We start from the raw sequence: 20,687 nt of genomic DNA, 5'->3' as shown, positions 1-20,687 counted from the left end.
CAAAACTTCTCTTTTATTGTAGGCAATTTATTCAAACTAGGTTTATTTGAGACAATTGACGAGTACTCTCATTGTACTAAATGATGATGAAAAAAAATCTTATAAATAATAAAAATGTTGGAGCTGTGTTCACAACCATCTAAGGAAATAATAATTTATAGTATGAAAACGGTGTAAGTATTAAATAAATCCTTGTGATAAAAAAGAATTGAAATAACATTAGAACATGATTCCTACAATATAAGACTAATAAAACCAATAAAACTGTTTTTCTTTAATGAAAAAGAAACATTAATGTTATACATAATTAAAAATCTTAAGATACTATAAATTTACTTTAGGACAACAAAATGCATAGATCGTAACTACTCTGAGTCAGAAGAATCACTTCTGACAGAATCTTCCAAATTTATAGTATCTAAATTACAGGTATAGTCTGTAAAACGAATAACTTTGAATTTGACAGTTCCCGCGGGCTTTTCTAGTGTTAATTTTATTAGGTTAGCAACTTGCGGCCATGCTGACGCAATGCCGTCTCTAATAGAACAGCCTCGGAGCGAGATTTATGACGTCACGCTAGTTAGATACTACGGATCATATCCATATATTATTTTTCCTTTTCTCGGGTATGAGGTTTTATAATAAATTGAAAGATGGAAACTTTTTTATGCGACGTTTCGCTCCAACATAGTAGGCTTTTTCAGGCACAAGTGGTGTCTCATTTGACTGGAAAGTTTATCAATATCTAATAAAGAATACATTTTTTGAAATACAAATAATTTTGAGTTCTTGTCCTTATGATCAAGCCAAGTATTAACCAGATCGGCGTTGCTTATCAATTTTACTCCATCTGAAAAGTCTTATAAAATAAAGTTCGTCGCAAACAGACGCAGGTGAACTATACAAAAATTAAAAGTGTATGAATATGACAACAAAAATATTCAATAAATACGATATGTTTTTTTAAAATGCCTTTTTAATGAAAATAATTTTTTTCAAATGGAAACCCACTTGTTTTATTTCACTAGTGAAAGGTTTGTGAATTCGTTACTTTTTAACTATACATGTTCCTATACCTAAAATAAATCGTTTTTAAGTTATTTTATTTATTAAGTTTTTCGTCCAAAAATATATCCTATCTAGATCCTATAAGCCAGTATATTCTTTTATATGTATACGGTTTTGGTATTTTATTAAACATAACCTCAAAATTTATTTTAACGCAAAAAATCTGCACAAATGCCTCTATGTTAGGGTGTGTCCATTCTTTTTTCCTCCGTAGATTTCGTACTAAAGCAACGTATTTAGTAGCTGTTCGCAAAATAAACACAAATATATAGGTATTATTGTAAGGAAAACAAAACAGAGTTTACTGCAAAGAGATCAAATCAATTTATATAGAGTTTTTAAGCAAAGCTAACAGATGGTAGCATGTAAGTATCTCTTCCTTCTTGTATTTCATTCTGTCACTCTACAGTAACGTATTTTTCTATAAGGTTTTAGATTTTTAGGTGTTTACTCGATGTTACGCCGAAAGAATGTGAAATAAGCCTATAAATGGTAAAGTTTTGTAAGATTCTTTCGTTTGACATCAGTAGTTTGTTCACATTACCTCTGACATGCGTCTTCTTACCATTTTACTTACTTATTTTTGATAGATTTTAGCAATTATAACCATTTAGCTTACCCCAGTTATTTTTTTACCCATACTGTACAAGGAATTGTAATATAATAGCAATACATATGGGCTCTCTACAATTTTTAACAATTTTTTGTACTTACCCTGTATATTAACTCTTCCTGCATCGTTATAAACTTAACTAACACTAACACAATACAAATTTTGTATGATTTTCTATAAATTAGTGCCAAAAATACCAACGCTTAAGGTTCCTTCCCAATAAAAAACAATGATGTTTTTATTTGCGCTCCCTGTATATACGGAGACGTCCCTATTATTTTTTTAAACTACCCAACTAACAATGTTTCTAAACTGTTTTTATTTTAATCCTTCGCTATGTTACAACACTTTTTGTTTATTGTGATTCTATTTTTTTAATAGTAGTACTTTATTTTATGTTTTTTTATGCGCTATATTACTAAGAAAAAAGCAGAACAATTAATGTGAGACATGAGATGGTGCTTTTTATTTTGTTGTTATTGTATTTAGATATGAATTTGAAGAATTAAAAAGTTATTATTAAAGGTTTTAAAACTTTTCGTGTAGTTTTTTACCCTTTATTTTTTAAAATTGCATTTAAAATAAAGTTAATATTCAATGGTAGGCAACCAGAAATACAATATATTTGAAAATGTGACAACGGAGGGCGCTGTCAAATTTAATAAAAACTTAATTTGAAAATTTTGATTTTCAAACAATAAATCATGAGAATAATGTTTATAAATAAAATATGTGAGAAATACAATATTTACAATTAATTTTAGTCCATTCCCAGTGAAATAATAAGGTAGGTAACTTTTTATTGGACGTTTGCCAAAATTTATGTCAGTTATTTCAAATGAAACTTACATTTGTTTTACTCGCTTTTACCATTATTTTATTCCAAACTAAAGGCTGTTTTCCACCATTAAGAAAATTGAAAAAAGCCAAATCAGAATCAAAAACCGACAATGCCCAAGTTAGGCAAGAAGTAAACGAAAAAGTTGCAGAAGAGACTAACTGCGAAAATTGCACGTGCTTACAATGTAACTATACTTTACCGGCTCCCAAGAAAATTATAAATCCTTATAAAGGTGAATTAATGAGCTTGGTACCTCAAAAATCTTTTGGCAGTTTCTGTGTAAAATGCGCTGCATGTTTGGCAGTAGCAAACCAGGTTTTAAATCATAAATACATAGAAGAACACGAAAATATACTTCTGTATTGTAGATAGAACATCTTATAAGAGATTTGAGCTACGAATGTGAAACAGATCCTTTAAAGAAGAAGGTTCTTTTAGAAAATATAGTTAATCATATCAACACTCTGTGTATTTCAGGTTTTAAAAAGTACAAATATATGTTATAATAGTGTTTTTTTCGAAGACATTACAAAGGTTTTCAATTTTTTTAGTTTCGATTTAAGAGAATACAAATCACACCATATTATAACAGACGACTTTAGATGTACTCATCACGTGGAAAGTAATATGGACGGCAATTGGACTAAAAAGTGATTTTTAAACATGAAAAGTGTGTTTTAATAATGTTTAACACTATTTTAGATTGAGAGAATTATGTAAACTGTATACTTCAAGAGTAAACATAGAAGATATAAGTTTTAACGTCTTGGATTCTGTGGGTAATTTAACAGATACATTTTGCAGGTAATACACCACAAAACATATAACAAAAAAGCAATTATAATGTATTTTCGTGTTCTAGAAGCACAGGAATCTTTCGAGACTGCCTGAAAATTAACTCCCATCAAAATAGTACTATCGACTGTTAGAACAAAACGAAGATAATATCAAAACACTAATTTATTATAAGTACCATCCTAAATCAATTATAATAAAAAAATACAGCACTGATAATAATGTTTGTTGAAGGATGATTTAAAATTGTAAAATATACAAATAATCGATGAAAGACCTTAAACCTTAACTTAAGAATTATTAAAAGAGAACACAGAGAAACCTGATAGTGTACTAAATAAATAGATTTTTTTGTTTAGAGCGTTGTAAGATTTTAATACTCTTCGAAATCGACAAAATTTTTATTTGAAAAGAAGTGTTATATGTTTCCGGATCCAGTTCATAGTTCTTGATGGCTCATGGCTCTGGCTTGTGCCTTGACCCGTTTCTCATATTCCAAACGATTCTGACAGTAAATGGTGTAGGCTTCGGCCTGGGCGGGGTCTTTGACATTAGGCTCGTTCAACAAATCCTGAATACCTTTATTTAACAAGAGAAATTAGGCTATTAGAAAGATATATATTTATTCAGGGCGTTTCAAAAAACGTGTGTTCCTCATGTAAAAATAAGATTTTTGTTTTTTACAAGCCCTGATGCATTAGCTTCGTATACTATAAAGAAAATTGGAGATAAAACTCAATAAAAACCACTTTTGGCAAAAAAAGACAAGTGTTTCTTGATAATTAACATCAGATAAACATATTAGAATAAAAATGCCCTGAAGAAAAGTAATAGAAACAATTTTACAAGACCTGGTGCATCAGCTTTGTATATTATAAAGAAAATTGGAGATAAAACTCAATAAAAACCACTTTTGGCAAAAAAAGACATGTGTTTATTGATAATTAAGAGATGGAACATGCTTTTTGAAACACCCTGTACTTAGTTTGTTACTCACCCAGTAAGATTTGTTTGATTGTAATAGCTGGACGCCAATCCTTTTCTTCATCAAGTAAAGAGAGACACACAGTTCCAGAGGGATATACGTTAGGATGAAAGAGTGGTGGCTCAAATTTGCATTTTGGTGGACTTGTAGGATAATCTATACGATTATTTCAATATAAAACATAATATATATCATTATAAATACTTAAACATACCCTCTTTGAAGAGCATTCTTAGTTTGTAGTGTCCCTCTTCCCAGGGAGTCCCTTTCTTTCCCGGAATACAGCATTCCCAGTTCATCAAGTTCAAAGATCCATCGGCGTTCTTGGAGGGTCGGGCTACGAATCCGAACGGGTGGTCTTTTCTCCACGCTTTTCGTTCCTCGGCTAATCTGGTGGCCGCTATGCCCGACATCCTGAAATCAAGGACGCCACTGTGTTTTGTTGTCAAAAAAATATGAGCGATCAAAATTTGTCAAAAAACGATGCTAAAACTGAGCTCCCGAACCAGAAATCTCGCACTCCCGTGAAGAAATTCTTGGTAAAATCGCCCCCGAAGCCTGACGAGGCGAAAAATGATGCTGGAAATCCGGAAAACGTAAGCGACGACAGTTTTTTCTCGGTGGAAAACGAACCTGCGACTATTTCCAGTTCGGAGAGTACTTTCGAAAGTGCGATACTATGTGAAACCACCGAAAAACACAACGAATCCGAACAGAAATGACTGTTTAAAGTTGTCGAACTTGTGGAGCTTGGATCCGCCATATAATTTTACAAACTTGCCCTGTTTCTAGAAGTTTAGCGCCAAATATCGTATAATTTTCGATTGTGTATGGCCCATTATTAACAAACATGTCGTGCACGAACTAAAATATACAAAAAGTTATATTTTCTCACCTGTTTTTATTGTTTGAAAACTGGAAAATGCAACAGCCCCTTTTCTGATTAAAATTTTCCTGCCTCTTAAAAGTGAGGTTAAAGAAAATGCTATTACAGATTTCTATATTTTATGTCATATTGTTTTCAAGTTTCTATAATACAAATAAGATGGCGCCACATGTACCAAAAATTTGAATAAAGAAAAAATTTATTTTTACTCTAAAAAAAAATCAATAAACATTGGAGAGCATTAAAAAACATTTCTCAAAACAAAAATATATAGTTTATTTACCAAGAAGGTAATGTAAAAAATCTTATAATAAAGTTTCTGTTATAAGTAGTGTATTTCTATTTGTACATCCTCAGAACTTATTCTCACTCAAAAAGAAAATAGAAAAAATATCTTAAAGTATAAGTTTAAAATATGAGTCTCATATATCTATAGCTCGACTTTTTCCACGGTGCCAAACTTTGGATTGTGTTTTCCTTGGTATACCTTGGATTCTATCGTAACACTCTCACACTGTTCTTGCTCTATTAAATAGTCTTTAGCTGTCCAAGCTTGAGATCCGTCTTTAAATAGAAATATAGCTCTGTTATCGTCAACCATATACCTAGAAGTACCCCAAAAATATCAATTTTTTTAAATAAAATTGTTAATTTTTATTAAACCTTTCTGCCTGGATATGGTTGTTCCACAAACTCGTCTGCCAAAGCTTAGTAATCTCTTCGGCTTCATTCCGAGTTACTTTACCAGCTACCTGGACGAAAGTCATGAGAGTTCGACCCTTTTTAGTCTGTTCGAGTAAAGCCTCAGGGTTATCTTGGTCAATTTTGCTCAGATCTATACTGGGTACGGGTCTTAAATGTTCGGGTAACTCGTCAGGCTCAAGTGGCTCTTCGTCTTCCTGAAAATAATCCTGATTTTCAGTACTTTTGTTAAGAATTTCGAAATACCAACCTCCCACTGGTCAAGTAATCTTTCCATGTCGGCGTCTGAGAAGTCCCTGATGTCTTTTTTGGCCCAATCTGGTTTTTCTTTCGGTTTTTTCGATAAGACACAACAAAGAGATGTTAAAAATATAATAATACAAACGGTTTTATTCATTTTAACTTTAAAAATAAGCAGCCTTTAAAATTTAAATACTTTTTTGACAAAATTTCTAACCTCATTTATTTTAAACATGATTTACTGGTTGCATATACGTCTATTTTATTTAAATTATTGAACTTGGTTTTTAATTTATAAAATATACCTGTCTGCTGATAATTATCGAATGAGTAAGAAAGAGCGTCATCAAAACTTTTTATTCTTAATCTAAGATCAAAACCAATAGATTTGTTTTTTATATTTTATATAAAGTATCAAACAAATCATAGATTTCTATATCACAAATAAATAAGTATTCTATTTTATAGTACGCAGGTAATTGTACAAATTTTACATAATTAGACCCTTAAAGTACTTCGATTCGTATAATCTGACTCCGCAGGAGCACTAGGCCTAACTGGATTGTATTTATAACCATTTTTGCCTAAACTCGATACACTGGTAACACTGCCAAGAGTTTTGTTTTCTTCCTGTATATTCCTTCTTCTAATCTCTAAATAAGTGAGCACACTGACGCCCAGGATACTCAGAACACATATTAACGTAATCAACACTATCCTAGATATAAATTCATCGGCAAATATCCACACTAGAATGCCTGATGTTACTATTAGCAGTATTAGGATAATAGTAATAATAACAACGAACAAACTGGGTCTATCTGTAAGAATAAACAAAGAAATCAATATGAAATATGTTTTTTATGAGAAATAAGGTATTTTTTAACTCACCAAAATACGTTTTTGTTTTTGTTCCCATATTTTTCCTGATTTTATTAACGCCTATTTAAATTACTCATTTGCCATGATTTCTGATAACACTTATCATAGGATGCAAACTTAAACAATTTCAAATGTTATCTAGATAACACTACTTGATTATTCTTTCCTTATCTCTATTATTAAATGTTTCACTTCAGTTTTAATCCTAAATAATCCACATTTTTTTTTATAAACATATTTTATAAAAAATAGAAATAATGCTTTAATTCAATTTGTCAACTTGCTGGACGCGACCAGCGATTACTACGCTTGTTATTCTGTTTTCTGTTAAATAATGAGTAGGTTTGCTTACATAAATAAATCAGAAAACAAGACCTTTCACCTTGGAGAGGTAAAAATTCGCATGCAATCGCTCAGAGCAGAATACAACAATTATTACAAAGAAAGTTTGATATTGACCAGGCAATAATCAGCGTACTATAACTAATAACTTCAATAAACGGTATTGTTAAAGGCATTTTAAAGATTTTTAACTAATAATTAGTCATTTTCTATTCCAATTGACCTAATTATTCACCATTTATTAATAACAAAAAACTTTTCTGTATATTTAGTTGCATAACCAGAGAAATTTTTCTTGTAAATAGGCAACTAGTAAAGCGAGAAATATCAAATTTAGGGTTCAGTTTTTTATAAACATTTGTTTTTAAAATGTCTGGAGAACAAGGTATCTAATTTTAATCAGTTTTAATTAACAAAATACTTTTTAATCGTGCCAAATGATGCTAGTGATTCTATTTTCAATCGATTTATTTTTATATCAACTACACCTGCATTTCTTAATCTATTTACATAAGATTCACCTGTTGTTTTTGTTTTAATTGTTTGTGATTCATTTTATCCTAAAAATATCATCTCAGACACTATTAATACCGCTCTCATTATGTCATCGATCTCACAGGTTTCTAGACTTTGTCCACAACTAACATACAAAGAAAATTTCAGGTGATATCGAAGCAATGCATGAAAAGAAAGTTATAGTTCCGCAAGGAACCACAATCCATCAGGAAAAGCCTTTTGTGTACATTTTGAGTTCGAAATATCGTACAGAGTGTTGTGATTTTTGCTTTAAAAAGTAAGGGCAGTAGTTTTTTGTAGTATCTTCTAGCAAAAATTAACTTTTTTCAGGTCAAACGACTTGGCTAAATGCTCCAGCTGTAAATACGTTTATTACTGTGGGAAAATATGCCAGAGACAAGGCTGGGGTATACACAAACAGGAGTGTAAAAACTTGAAGAAAACATTGCCTAGAATCCTGCCAGATGCTGCAAGACTTCTTTATAGACTTTACAAAACTTTAGATAACGGTGGTGATACTTTTCGATCATACTACACAGAAAAAAAGTACAGAGTATGGAGAGATTTAATTTCACGTATGTATTGAGATACTCTTTTTGTTTAAAACTTTGAAACAACTAAAAATTGGTATAGATTATCCAGAAATAAAGAGAGACAAAAAAAGAATGGAACATCTGACATCACTGTACGGAGTTTTATATGAGTTTTGTGATGGGGAGATGTTGCCAAACATTGCTGAACTTACTGGATTTTATGGCAGAGTGAGTAAAATATAAATTTAGATTAAAACATATATATTTAACCAAGATTTTTGATAGATGTGTGTGAATAGTTTCAACATTTGCAACCAGGAGCTTCAAAGTTTAGGCACGGGTATCTATTTAGGTGCCTCTATCATTGATCATTCCTGCCAACCTAATGCAGTGGCCGTATTCGAAGGTACAACAATTTTTATAAGAACCCTAGAGACTTTACCCTGTTTGGATTGGTCAAAAGTACATTATTTTGTATTTTTCATAAATATTTACTTAAAAAAAATGTTTTTTTAGGTTAGAATAAGTTACATAGATGTATTAGCTTCGACTGAGGAGCGCAAAAATGAACTGAAAGAAACTTATTACTTTATGTGTGACTGTCCTAAGTGTTTGGGGCCTGAGAATATGTCTGAAATGTATGGAGCGGCATGCCAAAATAGAAACTGTGATAATTACATAGACGTTAGTGAAAAAATATGCAAAAAATGTGATAATGTTTTGAGCGAAGATTTTGTGGAACATTTTAGAAATATAATGGAATTTTCATCAATGCATTTGGACTCTATGAGAAACACTACATGTATCCTCTTCTAACAGTTATCATTATTTCTAAATTTGTCTTTTTTTAACTAAAAAAAAATATTTTCTTTATGATAGTAGTAGATTTAGATGTTTGCAGAGTGTGCTTGAGGAAACAAGAAGGTGTCTTGTACAAATACAATCTAAAACACATTAAAATGCTAGATCTAGCCTTTGAAAGCTCTATAGATTTGGAAGCTTTCGACATAGCTGCTGAATATGGTTTAAAACTTATCGAATGTTATCAGTAAGAGATATATTTTCTTATAAAAAGGTAAAAACTCATTTAAAATATGTCTTTTAGCATGTATTATCCTACCGTACATCCACTCACTGGTCTGTTACACTTAAAACTCTGTAAATTGCTGCTGTATCAAGATAAAACCAAGGAAGGTATCGTTCATTTAAGGAAAGCAAGTGATATATTAAAAATTACCCATGGAAATAGTAGCATATTATATAAAACTGAAGTATTACCTTTAATTCAACAATGTAGAAGTATGTTAAAAGGAATAAACGGCTTTAAATAATCAACACTTGTATTTTTTGTGTTTTAAACATCTTGAAATCAGAAAGTAAGGTTACGTGTCAAAAATTGAGGTTATGTTTAGTTTTTATGTGGTAATGTATGGATATTTTTAATGAAAATGAGTTTATTTAGAATAAATAGGGCTTTAGTTCCGCGTTTTTTACCCAAATCAAGTCCATTATCTACCTCGTTATCTCCGGAAAATGAAGAATACAATACAACGCCACAATATCCCCCAATTTTGGACTTATCTCGCGAGAAAATGCTTGAAAGAAAAAAAGAAGCTATTTACGATGAAATTAAGTCAGTTAAGACCGTAGAAGAAAAACAAATCAAGTTAAATATGCCAAGGTAGTAATTAATAGTAAAATAAACGAATTCCACCCGTTATTTTGTGTTATTTTAAAGGTATTATGGGTTCAGAAGTTACATGGTGTCCGAGGATGAAATATATTACAATGACTTATCATTTATCCAGCACATAACTAGGACACATATAATAAAAAATAAAGGTCTTCCAGACTATTATAACACCATTGAAACAGATAACATTGCAGAAATTAGAAATGGGATTGAAGAAGCATTGTTGATGGAACTTGATGCATTTCAGTATGGTTGAAATTATAGAAAAAACATTATTTTTAATGTATTCATATCGTTTTATAGGAAATTCCATGATCTCAAAAATGCAGAATTATCAGATGGGGATAAAGAAAATATAATAACCAATAACGTAGTCCAACAAATCAATAAAGTTTTAACCAATAATTTAGTTCAAAAGTATCCTCACTTATTTTCTAACGAAGTAACTGCTGTAATGTTGTATTAATATAGTTAGAAATTAATTAAAAAACTGTTTTAAGGTTGATACTAATCCAAGATTAGAGACTGCCTGGTATGTCGGTGGTATAAACCCTCCAGAGATTGTAAAGAAAAGTCGTAGAGGTTCAGAGCTTGCAAAAAAGTATGAGAACGACCCAGTGGATAGACTTTTGTATTATACTGGGTCACCAAGTTTAACAGTAAGGTTAGTAATGAAAAATCCCTCTTTTTTTGTATTTTATATCTGGTATTGTATGGATTTTAGATCAGAATTGCCACTTCCTCTACTTTTAACACCTTCCGAAGCTGAGAATTCTTCGTTTGACGTTCCCAGTTTTAGTTATGATCCCCGAGTTTTCGGTGTGGGTATTGAGCACAGATATATGGCTAATATACCAGGTTTTTTTTAGTTTTAGATTGTTTTATGATTAATATATTTATAAAATTTACAGGATTTTGGCCAGGAGATTCAAATTCTTTCGGTATAATTTCCTACCTGAAAAAAGGTCACTTATTAAAGAGATCTCAGCGTATTAAAGACGAAGAAGACAACAAAAACGCCTTGGATAGACAAGCTGTATTATCGTCATACGCTTGGCTTCATGCTCAAGCAAATTTTCTGGGATTTACAACATTCAACGATATAACATATCCCCTGGTAACCCAAACCGTAATGACGAACGGCAAAGAATTCAATTTCTTCATTTACCAACTAAACACCATCCTCCTACACTCGAAGCACATCAAGGAAAACCCCAAACGAAACATCTGTTGGTCGAGCGAAAGTTTCAAGCTTTACGAAGAAGTGAAAGATGGCAAAATTGTCGGGTTAAACGACGAAACTTTGAGTATTTTAGTTAAATTGTACTCTAACACGCCCAGCGAGAGATTAGGCGTGAATTTGAGGCCTTATTTAGGACAGAAAGAAAAAATAATTGCGGATTATCAGGTAAAAAGGTGTTATTGCATGTGTTTTTTGGTTGCCTATGATTTGTAGTAAATATAATATGTTTTTATGGTTGCCTACCTTATAAATATGTTTTTTGGGTTGCATAACATTGGAAAAAATTCAAATATTCAATTTTTTTCGATTTTAGGACGACGAGAAAAGAGAATGGCTTGAGCGAGAATACAAATTCCTGGTTTCGAACAGGCCCCGGTTTCAGGAGATGCCTCAGATCTACAGTTACGAGAAAATCTACAAAATCGATCACGAGACGCGTCAAATGGACAAGAGGAGGAGGTTCTTCGAGTTGGGAATCAAGCCTCAAGACAGGAAACTGAACGATCGGTTGGGCAGGTACATTCCTCGAGCTCACAGGCCTGACTTGCCCCGACACAAGGGCAAACTGGCCAAAGAATATTGGCCTTAGGTTGTTAGTCTTTGTTTTTTATATCGAAATAAAAATTATTTATGTTTAAACTGTTTACTAATTTTCCTGAGATGTAACGCCCATATACGGGCTGCAGCAGAATTTGTGACCTTAGACGCCATTCGTTTGATGGCAAACAAAGAGTCATCATCTGGTCCCCAGCGACAATTTTAGCGATTTTTAATAGTTTGTGTGTAGTGAACTTTGTATAAACTTTATTACAATGGTGATTAGTTGTTCAGCTTTCAAGTATAAAAGCAGCAGCGATAAGAAAGAGCCAGGAGTTACGTTTCATAGGGAAATAGACAGTCCGCTCCACCTTTTTAGCGTTTTCTTATTGAATTCGATAACTATTTTTCTGATATGTGTGCTATACGTCGATACTAGTTTTATACCTTTTTTTAACATTTTAATACGTTTTTTTTGTAATTAATTTGGATGATACACCATAGGCGTAGTCAAAACATTTATCAAAAATATAAATATCGCTTATATTCTTTAGTCCTTGAATAAAACGCTTGAAAATTTTGTTGGCCACTGGATGTTTATATTACATTACACAACAATCAAAAATATAACAAAAAAAAACACATTTAAAACTAAAATATATTAAAGCTTTGACTTCAATTTGACTAGATTTTTTGCTTTCTCTCTCAATATTCGTCTCAGAATCTTTCCGGTAGGGTTTCTGAGTATTTCCTCCGTAAAGATCACCCCACCGCGCAGATGTTTCTGATGCGACAACGTATCTTAAACAAAAAAAATACATTTTCCTGAAAACGATTTCCAAAAAAACATTTTTTTATTACTTACCCGCTACGTGTTTTTTTACTTCTTCCTCCGTGATCTGTTGGCCTGGTTTTTTCACTACGTAGGCCAGAGGTAGTTCTCCTGCTTCGTCATCGGGTAAACCAATAACGGCACAATCCTGAATGGCGGGATGTGTTAGCAGTAGGGCCTCTAATTCTGCAGGGGCAACCTACAAATAATTTAATAGAAAATACGAAAAAAAATTGAAAAATCTCGCGAAATAATAAAAGTAGTTCATATGTACCAAAGCTGAGCTGGTATAAAACAAGTTAATTTTTTTATTCAAAACTGCGAACATAAGTTTTTTTCAGTTTCAAACCTAGTAAGAATGGAAGTTTTTGACATGTAAAAAACTATTTTTTTTAAGTTAAGGTTTTTTCCTGGCCCATCCCTGATTTGGACTAATGAAAAAAAAACGTTTTGGTGTAAAAATTAGCCATTTTACCTGGAATGCTTTGTACTTAATCAGTTCCTTAATCCTATCGACTATAAAAAAGTTTCCCTCTTTGTCATAATAAGCTACGTCGCCTGTATGCAACCAGTGATCCTTGTCTATGGTCTCTGCAGTAGCCTCGGGGTTTCCCACGTACCCCTTCATTATCAAAGGCCCCTTAAAACACAACTCTCCCTCTTGGTAAGGGCCCAAAGCCTGCCCTTCCTCATTTATAACCTTTGGAAAATAATATTTCAGGATTTTGTAAATAGTGAAATAAAAAAATGTAGTACCTTTGCCATCATGCCTGGAACTACCTTTCCAACCGAACCTAAGACTGGTTCTGTACCCTCTTCGGTTGTTAGTACCCCTAAAGTTGTTTCGGTCATACCGTACGCTTGCGAAACACTTTTTACTTTGAATCTGTCAAGAATATCCTTAAATATACTTAAAAAAAAACGTAAAAAAACAAATTTTATCTACCTCTGTTTTAGTTCTTTTTCCATTTCTTTCCCTAAAGCTGCTGCACCACATCTAATCTCTTTAATGCAAGACAAATCATATTTATTGGTTAGAGGATGTTTCAACATAATTAATAATACTGGAGGAGGCACAATAACTCTTCTGACCTAAGAAAAAAAAAATAAAAATTGTGTGCACTAACGTGTAAAGAACTTTTTTACAAGTAATAAATAGTTTTTTACAAATAAGAAATATTTTTTGACGCGTAAAAAATAGTTTTTACGCATGAAAAATAGTTTTATATGCGTAAAATAAAAAAAATAATAAATAATTTGATTCACTCTCACAAAATTGTTGAAAAAAAAACATTAAAAAAGATTTAACATTTAATAGTTTTTTAAGTAAAACAAATAGTTTTTTACACGTAAATAATAGTTTTTTTTCGTAAAAAAAGAATTTTTACGTGTAACAAATAGTTTTATATGCGTAAAATAAAAAATAATAAATAAATAATTAGATTCACTCTCACAAAATTGTTGAAAAAATAATAAATAAAAAAAAATTAACGCATAAAAAATAGTTTTTATATCTAACAAATAGTGTTTACCTGTAACAAATAGTTTTTAACACGTAAAAATAGTTTTTTTGCTTGAAAAAAATAGTTTTTAACGTGCAAGAATTTTTTTTAAGCATAAGAAATAGTTTTTTGGCGCGTGAAGAAAAGTTTTTACTGGTAACAAATAGTTTTATAAGCGTAAAATAAAAATTAATAAGTAATTTGATTCACTCTCACAAAATTGTTGAAATGTTGAAAAAGTAATAAATTAAAAAAAAATTAACGCGTAAAAAAATAGTTTTACGTATAACAAATAGTTCTTTATATGTAACAAATAGTTTTTAACACGTAAAAATAGTTTTTTTGCGTGAAAAAAATAGTTTTTAACGTGCAAGAAATTTTTTTAAGCATAAAAAATAGTTTTTATGCGCGTGAAGAAAAGTTTTTTACTGGTAACAAATAGTTTTATATGCGTAAAATAAAAATTAATAAGTAATTTGATTTACTCTCACAAAATTGTTGAAATGTTGAAAAAGTAATAAATTAAAAAAAATTAACACGCAAAAAATAGCTTTTACGTATAACAAATAGTTTTTTATGTGTAACAAATAGTTTTTAACACGTAAAAAATAGTTTTATATGCGTAAAATAAAAAATAAATAACTTGATGCACTCTAACAAGATTGTTGAAAAAGTAATAAATTAAAAAAAAATTAACGCGTAAAAAAATAGTTTTTATGTCAAACAAATAATTTTTAACTGTAACAAATAGTTTTTAACACTTAAAAATAGTTTTTTTGCGCGAAAAAAAATAGTTTTTAACGATTAACAAATATTTTTGTGAAAGAATTTGATTCACTCTCACAAAATTGTTGGAAAATAATAAATTAAAAAAAATTACCCGTAAAAAAATAGTTTTTGTGGGTAAGAAATAGTTTTTTACATACAACAAATAGTTTTTTACACGTAAAAAATGGTTTTTTGCGTGTAAAAATAGCTTTTTATGTGCAACAAATATTTTTTTACGTGTAAAAAATAGTTTTTTACATGTAATAAATATTTTTATACGCGTAAAGTAAAAAATTAATAAATAATTTGATATACTTTCATAAAATTTGTATTAAAAAAAAACGATGTTTGATAAACACTTGAACTGATCGTTACAACTAGCTCGTGTGTCACGACCGTCTCGATAGCTCGCGTGTCACGGCCTTGCATTTTTATTCCCAGCGCGTTTAAAGAAGTTTCACAAAAATCTAGCCCAAAAAAACTTAGAAAAAATTACCTTGTACTTTACTATAGTATCTAAAAAGACTTTCAGCTTGAATTTCCCAATAACAGCCATCTTCTTGCCTCTTATAATATTCAAAAACATCAACATGAAGCCGAAAGAGTGAAAAAATGGCGTTAAACCAATGATAGCGTCGCTAGGATCGTCATTTTCGACAAGATGTGCCATAATCATTCTAAAAAATGTGATTTTAAGTAATGATTTTAAGCTAGCGGCATGGAATACATACCTACCGACATCTATGTATGTTGTCATGTTATCGTGGGTGCACATGACACCTTTTGGAAGCCCCGTCGTGCCTGAAGAACACAAAATAGTAGCGACAGTCTCTTTTGTATCAATAGGCACGGCTTTGAACGTTTCATCAATATCATTTACACCTAAAAACAGTTTTTGAGTCAAATACAAAAGTTATAAAAAAATACAGTGCTTTACCTGCAACAATATCATTAAAACTGACCACTGAAGGATGTGAATGCCTTCTTCCACCGAACAAAACCAATTTTTGTATGTATTCATGTTCGGGCAAAATAGAAATGACTTTATCTATGGTTTTGTCTGAGCAAAAAACTATTTTCGGTTTTGAGAGTCCTAAACAATGTTTCAATTCAGCTGTAATAATATAATAATGCTTTTAGAAGCTGTGTTAAGTTAAGGAAGATGTTATTTTAGGTTACCAACGGTATAATCGGGGTTAAGGGGTGCCAAAGTGACTCCTAATAAGAACGCTCCGATAGGAACTATACCAAATTCAAGTCTATTTTCACACGTTATCGAGACACTGTCTCCAATAGATATATTTAGGGACTGGAACCATTTTGCTAAATGTATGCCTCGGGCTAGTAACTGCCTCGCTCTTAGTTCTTCATCAGAAACTGCGTCAACCTTAAAAAAAACATAAATTAATTGAAAATCTTTACATATTTTTGTTCTATTCAGAAACAGGTTTGATTAAATAAACGTAATTTTAAGCTAACTGGATTTTTTGATGAAAAACTTGTTTTTTGTTAATAAATTAAAGTTTTAAAAAAGTCACCTTGAAATGGTGATTACTAAATTTTAATAAAATAAAATCAATGAAGAATTTTAAAAAAATATTTTCAATGTTTGGTAAAAAATGTTTTAAAGGTCAAGTACAATCGGATTCAAAGTACTCAAAAAATATCAAAATAATTGTAAGGCATTGTTTTTTTAAAGAATCGAAGATATGTATTCAGTAAGATAAATTAAAAAGATATGAAATAAGAATTTGACTATTGGGGACATTTTTATTGATTTATTATATTAAAAAACAAACTAAAAACATATAATTTACCAATATAACATTATCCTCGTGTATTCTCATCACCATCAACAACAGTTCTCCAAGTGATACATCCAAAACCCTTTCAACAGGGCGCCCTTGTAAAATATTTTTATTATCACTCATTGTTAAAGGAGAAGAACTCAACAGCGTCGTACACTTCCTAATTAATTCAACAACTAAATGAATAGTAAAAAAGCCGGATTCTCCAACTTAACGAAATCAAACAAATTACAATCAAAGGTCGAACACGTAATCTGCGTGAATTTAAATTTTTGACTAGATCTGTAATTGCGAATACAAGTTACCATTGTTTTAAGCACATGCAGATTATTTTACAATCGATTGCGATTGTAAAATATTAATTATGAAGATAAAGAATCATATCTTATCGATTTTGTTTAAATAGATTTCAAAATCTCCCGATTTTTCTTGAAACCTTTCTTGAACCAATCAAAACAAACTATAATAGGTTATGTTTATATTGTTATATGGAAGTAGCTAATTGACAGCAACTAAAAAAAAAATTAGTGTTTTAAAACAACTTTTATTTCATGAAATAAACCTTTTCATTGCATAACTATTTTATAAATTTAAGGTAATTAAGCTTTGAATATATACTATATTTTTAGATTTGTGTAATTTAAATTTATTAAATTTAAAAAACTATAAAGTGGATCGGTACTACAAAGTTCCGCTATCCGTAATATAACCACATACCCACAGCACATACCACATCCTGCAAAATTTTACCACAGATTAATATTTTAAATGTTTTGACGTTTGACTTAACGATAACCATATTTTTTCAATACCAAAATATTATATATTTTTGTTGTTTGTTGTTTAAAAGATATTAAAAATTTAAAGATGATTTTCTTATAAAATTCGTTAAAGATTCAATATGTAGATAAGATACCTTTATGAAATGTTTATAACAACCTATAATAGGTATGGAAAATTATTTAATTTAAAATGGAAGAATTAAATTCCAATAATTTGCCACACGAAACTAGAGAGTGTGAAGAAAATATTCAGAATAATCCAATAGCGAAAGATAATAGAAAGGGCAAAACGATTACTGGGTTTGCAAGGGAAATTATTATAAAGGTTAGCATAGAATTGAATAATATTTTTGTCCCTTTATAATGGTTATTTCAAAAAGGTAGCAGAAATATGCGACGAGGAAGCGAAAAATAATTATTGCAAATACCCGCTAACGGCTCCAACGAAGAGGGCCTCAATATATACAGGCGTATCTCAAAGAACCATTCAAAGAATAAGAAATGAGATTAACTCAGATGAGTCTGTGGTAATATCTATTTTATATCAAACTCAATATCAAATTAAAGTTATTTTTTAAGGCGTATAAAGGTAGTTCTGATGAAGAATCATTGTACCATACTAAAAAAAGAACAGGCAAAAAGGGACAAGTCATTCCTCATAGCGCCAGAAATATTATAGCCAAAGTTATTGAGGCTTGCGATAAAGAGTTTAAGGATGGCAAATTTTTTGTGCCTCTACTATCCAGGAGTAAAAGAACAGCTTTGTATACAGGTAAAATAAAAGGATACTTAATAGAATGTGATATATTCATTTAAAATTCAGGTGTGTCTCAAAGAACTGTTCAAAGAATAAGACAAGAAGATGAAAAAAGAAACAAGATAGACCAAAACGAGATACTAGCCACACCAGGAAAAAAACGAAAACGGACAACATTCAATGACAAAATCGATGATTTCGATTTTCAGTCAATAAGAAGGCTTATTGATTATCAAATTTTGATAGAGAGGGTTAATTTAACTTGTACGGGACTTCACACAGCGCTGAAAGAGAAAATAAAATTTCCCTATAGCGAGGATACTTTGTATAGGTTATATAAAATGCATTTATACATCAAAATAATGTAAATATTATAAGTCTGTTATTTAGGTTGTTACATTTGAAGGGTTTTGAGTGGTATAAAGGCTTGAAAGGTAAGAAAATGTTAATAGAAAAGCCGGAAATTGTCAAGGAACGTTTGAACTACTTGCAACAGATCAAAAATCATGAAAAATCTGGAAAATTCATTATATATCTGGACGATAAGTGGATTGGTGTGGATCAGATAGACGAATACATAAGTTGTAATAAAATTTTTGGTTGTGTCGGTGGAATTTGTTGTTCTGGTAGACTGGTAATATTAAATGAATTTTCTGCTATGGGATTTGTTAGCAAGGCAAAAAAGTTATATAAACCTAATACAGGTATGGTTATATTGTGGAAAATCAAATTTGTAAGTAAACAGTATTTTTTAGATAATTCATTTTCAACACCTAATGTTGATAGAGTGGAACAATGGTTGAAAGAAAAATTCTTTCCAAGCATTCCTTCAAATAGTTTAATCATAATGAGTTCAGACTCAAACCATGAGGTTTGTAAAGTTATTTTAACAAATTAAAACATTCAAAAAATCTCTTTTAGAGACTCAAAGACATCCCAAACGAATACAGCACCAAACCTAACCTCATAGAGTACCTTAAAAAGAAAAACTTACCATATAACTCACACCAGACTTGTTCAGAGTTACTCAGAATCATTAAAAATCATTTGGAAACATCACCAGCCAGACAGAGACACATAGATGTAATTATAGAGCGTTATGGTCATGCTGTATTGAGATTACCACTGTACATGTCGGAATTTAGCCCTATTGAGCTCGCTTGGGCTGATATAAAGCGTTTTGTGAGAGATAAACAGTCTTCTTCAGGTTATTCAGGGTTAAAATCGGTGCAAGAAGTCACTCTGCAAGCTGTTGAGTCGTTTCAAGCTGAAACATTGCAAGGATATGTCGATCACGTGATACAAATAGAGGATTATTTTTGTGAGCGACGGAATTTGATGCTGGAACATTATAATGTTAGTGATATGACCCCAAAAGTGAATTATGAGACTGAGATAAAAACTGTAAACCTTCCTGTTAGTTCTGGTGATAATTATGATATTGGTTTGAATAAAATATCTCATTCCAGTATGCCAATAAATGAAATAAGTTGTTTGAGTGATAGTAGAAACGTTGTGAATAGTACAGACGGTAGTTTTTTATTGGTACAAAGTGTGGAAGCTGATGTTAACCAATCTGGGCCATCATATTTATGCCTTTAAGTTTTTTTTTTATTTTTATAACATTTGTTACTGTTTAATAAAGCGTTTTATTAAAACAAATTATTTTTTTTCTTAAAACAAAACAAGGAATATTAAAAAGCATAGTGCCAGTGTATTTAAATTCTTGCACTCTTTTGTCAGTTATAGTAATTAGGCAACTAGTAAAACACATTTAGCCGGTATACAGGGTGTTCCTTGATTACACTCTAATATTTAAGGGGGTGATTCATGGACTTATTCTAAGAGAAAAACTTCATATGAAAGTATGTCCTAAACGTCTTAATTTCTGAGATACAGGGTGGTAAAATTTTCTAAAAAAAACTTTTTCATAATAATTCTGATTTTATTATATAGAGATATCTTTATGAAACTTAATACATGACTTCTATGCATCAAAATACATTTTTTAGTGTACAAAGATTTTTATTTATATCAACCAGTGCCGTCAATACGGGTTTTATATTGAATATTTTTGGAGAAAAAAGTGGTACACTCTCAGCTGGAACGATATTAAGAAATAAAACAATTTTTTTGTACATCAAAATAAGCATATTGATGCGTGGAAGACGTTTATCAAATATAACACCAGAGATATTTTGAAAAAAAATTAGAAAATTTTACCACCCTGTATCTGAAAAGTTAAGATGTTTAAGACAATTATATTCATATGACGTTTTTTTCTTAGAATAGGTACAAGAATCGCCTCCTTAAACATTAGTATGCCATTAAGGAACACCCTGTATGTTACAGTAGTTCTGTC

General features: G+C 30.8%; 8 protein-coding genes across 12 annotated transcripts; 4 read left to right on the top strand and 4 right to left on the bottom strand.

Moving 5' to 3' along the window:
- The first annotated feature begins 2,371 nt into the window (after window positions 1-2,371).
- LOC115881931 lies at window positions 2,372-3,675 on the top strand. Of its 2 annotated transcripts, XM_030899657.1 has the most exons (6): window positions 2,372-2,468; window positions 2,594-2,837; window positions 2,891-3,009; window positions 3,074-3,172; window positions 3,225-3,326; window positions 3,385-3,675. In XM_030899657.1, exons 2-6 carry the CDS (start codon window positions 2,763-2,765, stop codon window positions 3,449-3,451), a joined length of 462 nt encoding a protein of 153 aa, XP_030755517.1. In that variant the 5' UTR covers window positions 2,372-2,468; window positions 2,594-2,762; the 3' UTR covers window positions 3,452-3,675. The 2 variants fall into 2 exon arrangements, with proteins under 2 accessions (XP_030755517.1, XP_030755516.1); XM_030899656.1 differs by lacking the exon at window positions 2,372-2,468 and having other exon boundaries at window positions 2,502-2,837.
- Window positions 3,468-9,743, bottom strand: LOC115881934 (SUMO-conjugating enzyme UBC9-B). Of its 2 annotated transcripts, none has more exons than XM_030899660.1 (4): window positions 9,682-9,743; window positions 4,517-4,716; window positions 4,315-4,458; window positions 3,468-3,896 (listed from the first exon to the last, which is right to left on the bottom strand). In XM_030899660.1, exons 2-4 carry the CDS (start codon window positions 4,713-4,715, stop codon window positions 3,757-3,759), a joined length of 483 nt encoding a protein of 160 aa, XP_030755520.1. In that variant the 5' UTR covers window position 4,716; window positions 9,682-9,743; the 3' UTR covers window positions 3,468-3,756. The 2 variants fall into 2 exon arrangements, with proteins under 2 accessions (XP_030755520.1, XP_030755519.1); XM_030899659.1 differs by lacking the exon at window positions 9,682-9,743 and adding an exon at window positions 5,198-5,290.
- On the bottom strand, window positions 5,440-6,358 carry LOC115881933 (LDLR chaperone boca). Its single transcript, XM_030899658.1, has 3 exons — window positions 6,141-6,358; window positions 5,852-6,087; window positions 5,440-5,793 (listed from the first exon to the last, which is right to left on the bottom strand). The coding sequence occupies exons 1-3, from the start codon at window positions 6,285-6,287 to the stop codon at window positions 5,619-5,621; spliced, it is 558 nt and encodes a 185-aa protein (XP_030755518.1). The 5' UTR covers window positions 6,288-6,358; the 3' UTR covers window positions 5,440-5,618.
- Window positions 6,518-7,353, bottom strand: LOC115881935. The gene is made up of 2 exons (XM_030899661.1): window positions 7,022-7,353; window positions 6,518-6,951 (listed from the first exon to the last, which is right to left on the bottom strand). Exons 1-2 carry the CDS (start codon window positions 7,047-7,049, stop codon window positions 6,629-6,631), a joined length of 351 nt encoding a protein of 116 aa, XP_030755521.1. The 5' UTR covers window positions 7,050-7,353; the 3' UTR covers window positions 6,518-6,628.
- LOC115881930 (histone-lysine N-methyltransferase SMYD3) lies at window positions 7,675-9,738 on the top strand. Of its 3 annotated transcripts, none has more exons than XM_030899654.1 (8): window positions 7,675-7,739; window positions 8,018-8,147; window positions 8,201-8,445; window positions 8,504-8,631; window positions 8,689-8,865; window positions 8,920-9,205; window positions 9,289-9,451; window positions 9,509-9,738. In XM_030899654.1, the coding sequence occupies exons 1-8, from the start codon at window positions 7,724-7,726 to the stop codon at window positions 9,732-9,734; spliced, it is 1,371 nt and encodes a 456-aa protein (XP_030755514.1). In that variant the 5' UTR covers window positions 7,675-7,723; the 3' UTR covers window positions 9,735-9,738. The 3 variants fall into 3 exon arrangements, with proteins under 3 accessions (XP_030755514.1, XP_030755513.1, XP_030755515.1); XM_030899653.1 differs by having other exon boundaries at window positions 9,286-9,451; XM_030899655.1 differs by having other exon boundaries at window positions 7,686-7,739; window positions 7,974-8,147; window positions 9,286-9,451.
- A 41-nt stretch (window positions 9,744-9,784) lies between the features above and the next one.
- On the top strand, window positions 9,785-11,978 carry LOC115881929 (28S ribosomal protein S30, mitochondrial). Its single transcript, XM_030899652.1, has 7 exons — window positions 9,785-10,084; window positions 10,142-10,342; window positions 10,400-10,538; window positions 10,597-10,760; window positions 10,821-10,954; window positions 11,008-11,504; window positions 11,653-11,978. The coding sequence occupies exons 1-7, from the start codon at window positions 9,846-9,848 to the stop codon at window positions 11,926-11,928; spliced, it is 1,650 nt and encodes a 549-aa protein (XP_030755512.1). The 5' UTR covers window positions 9,785-9,845; the 3' UTR covers window positions 11,929-11,978.
- Window positions 11,979-12,457: 479 nt separating this feature from the next.
- On the bottom strand, window positions 12,458-17,250 carry LOC115882009 (luciferin 4-monooxygenase). Its single transcript, XM_030899820.1, has 10 exons — window positions 16,796-17,250; window positions 16,158-16,365; window positions 15,916-16,092; window positions 15,710-15,860; window positions 15,475-15,655; window positions 13,655-13,800; window positions 13,465-13,594; window positions 13,184-13,408; window positions 12,742-12,907; window positions 12,458-12,677 (listed from the first exon to the last, which is right to left on the bottom strand). Exons 1-10 carry the CDS (start codon window positions 16,907-16,909, stop codon window positions 12,538-12,540), a joined length of 1,638 nt encoding a protein of 545 aa, XP_030755680.1. The 5' UTR covers window positions 16,910-17,250; the 3' UTR covers window positions 12,458-12,537.
- A 307-nt stretch (window positions 17,251-17,557) lies between these two features.
- LOC115882024 lies at window positions 17,558-19,983 on the top strand. Its single transcript, XM_030899845.1, has 7 exons — window positions 17,558-17,893; window positions 17,949-18,095; window positions 18,148-18,340; window positions 18,392-18,656; window positions 18,716-19,029; window positions 19,081-19,196; window positions 19,247-19,983. Exons 1-7 carry the CDS (start codon window positions 17,759-17,761, stop codon window positions 19,925-19,927), a joined length of 1,851 nt encoding a protein of 616 aa, XP_030755705.1. The 5' UTR covers window positions 17,558-17,758; the 3' UTR covers window positions 19,928-19,983.
- Window positions 19,984-20,687: the final 704 nt, after the last annotated feature.

Source organism: Sitophilus oryzae, unplaced genomic scaffold (assembly GCF_002938485.1).
Source record: "Sitophilus oryzae breed Bouriz unplaced genomic scaffold, Soryzae_2.0 scaffold_1745_pilon_pilon, whole genome shotgun sequence".
In the NCBI taxonomy this organism is placed as follows: Eukaryota; Metazoa; Arthropoda; class Insecta; order Coleoptera; family Curculionidae; genus Sitophilus; species Sitophilus oryzae.
This window is presented reverse-complemented; position numbering and strand designations above follow the sequence as displayed.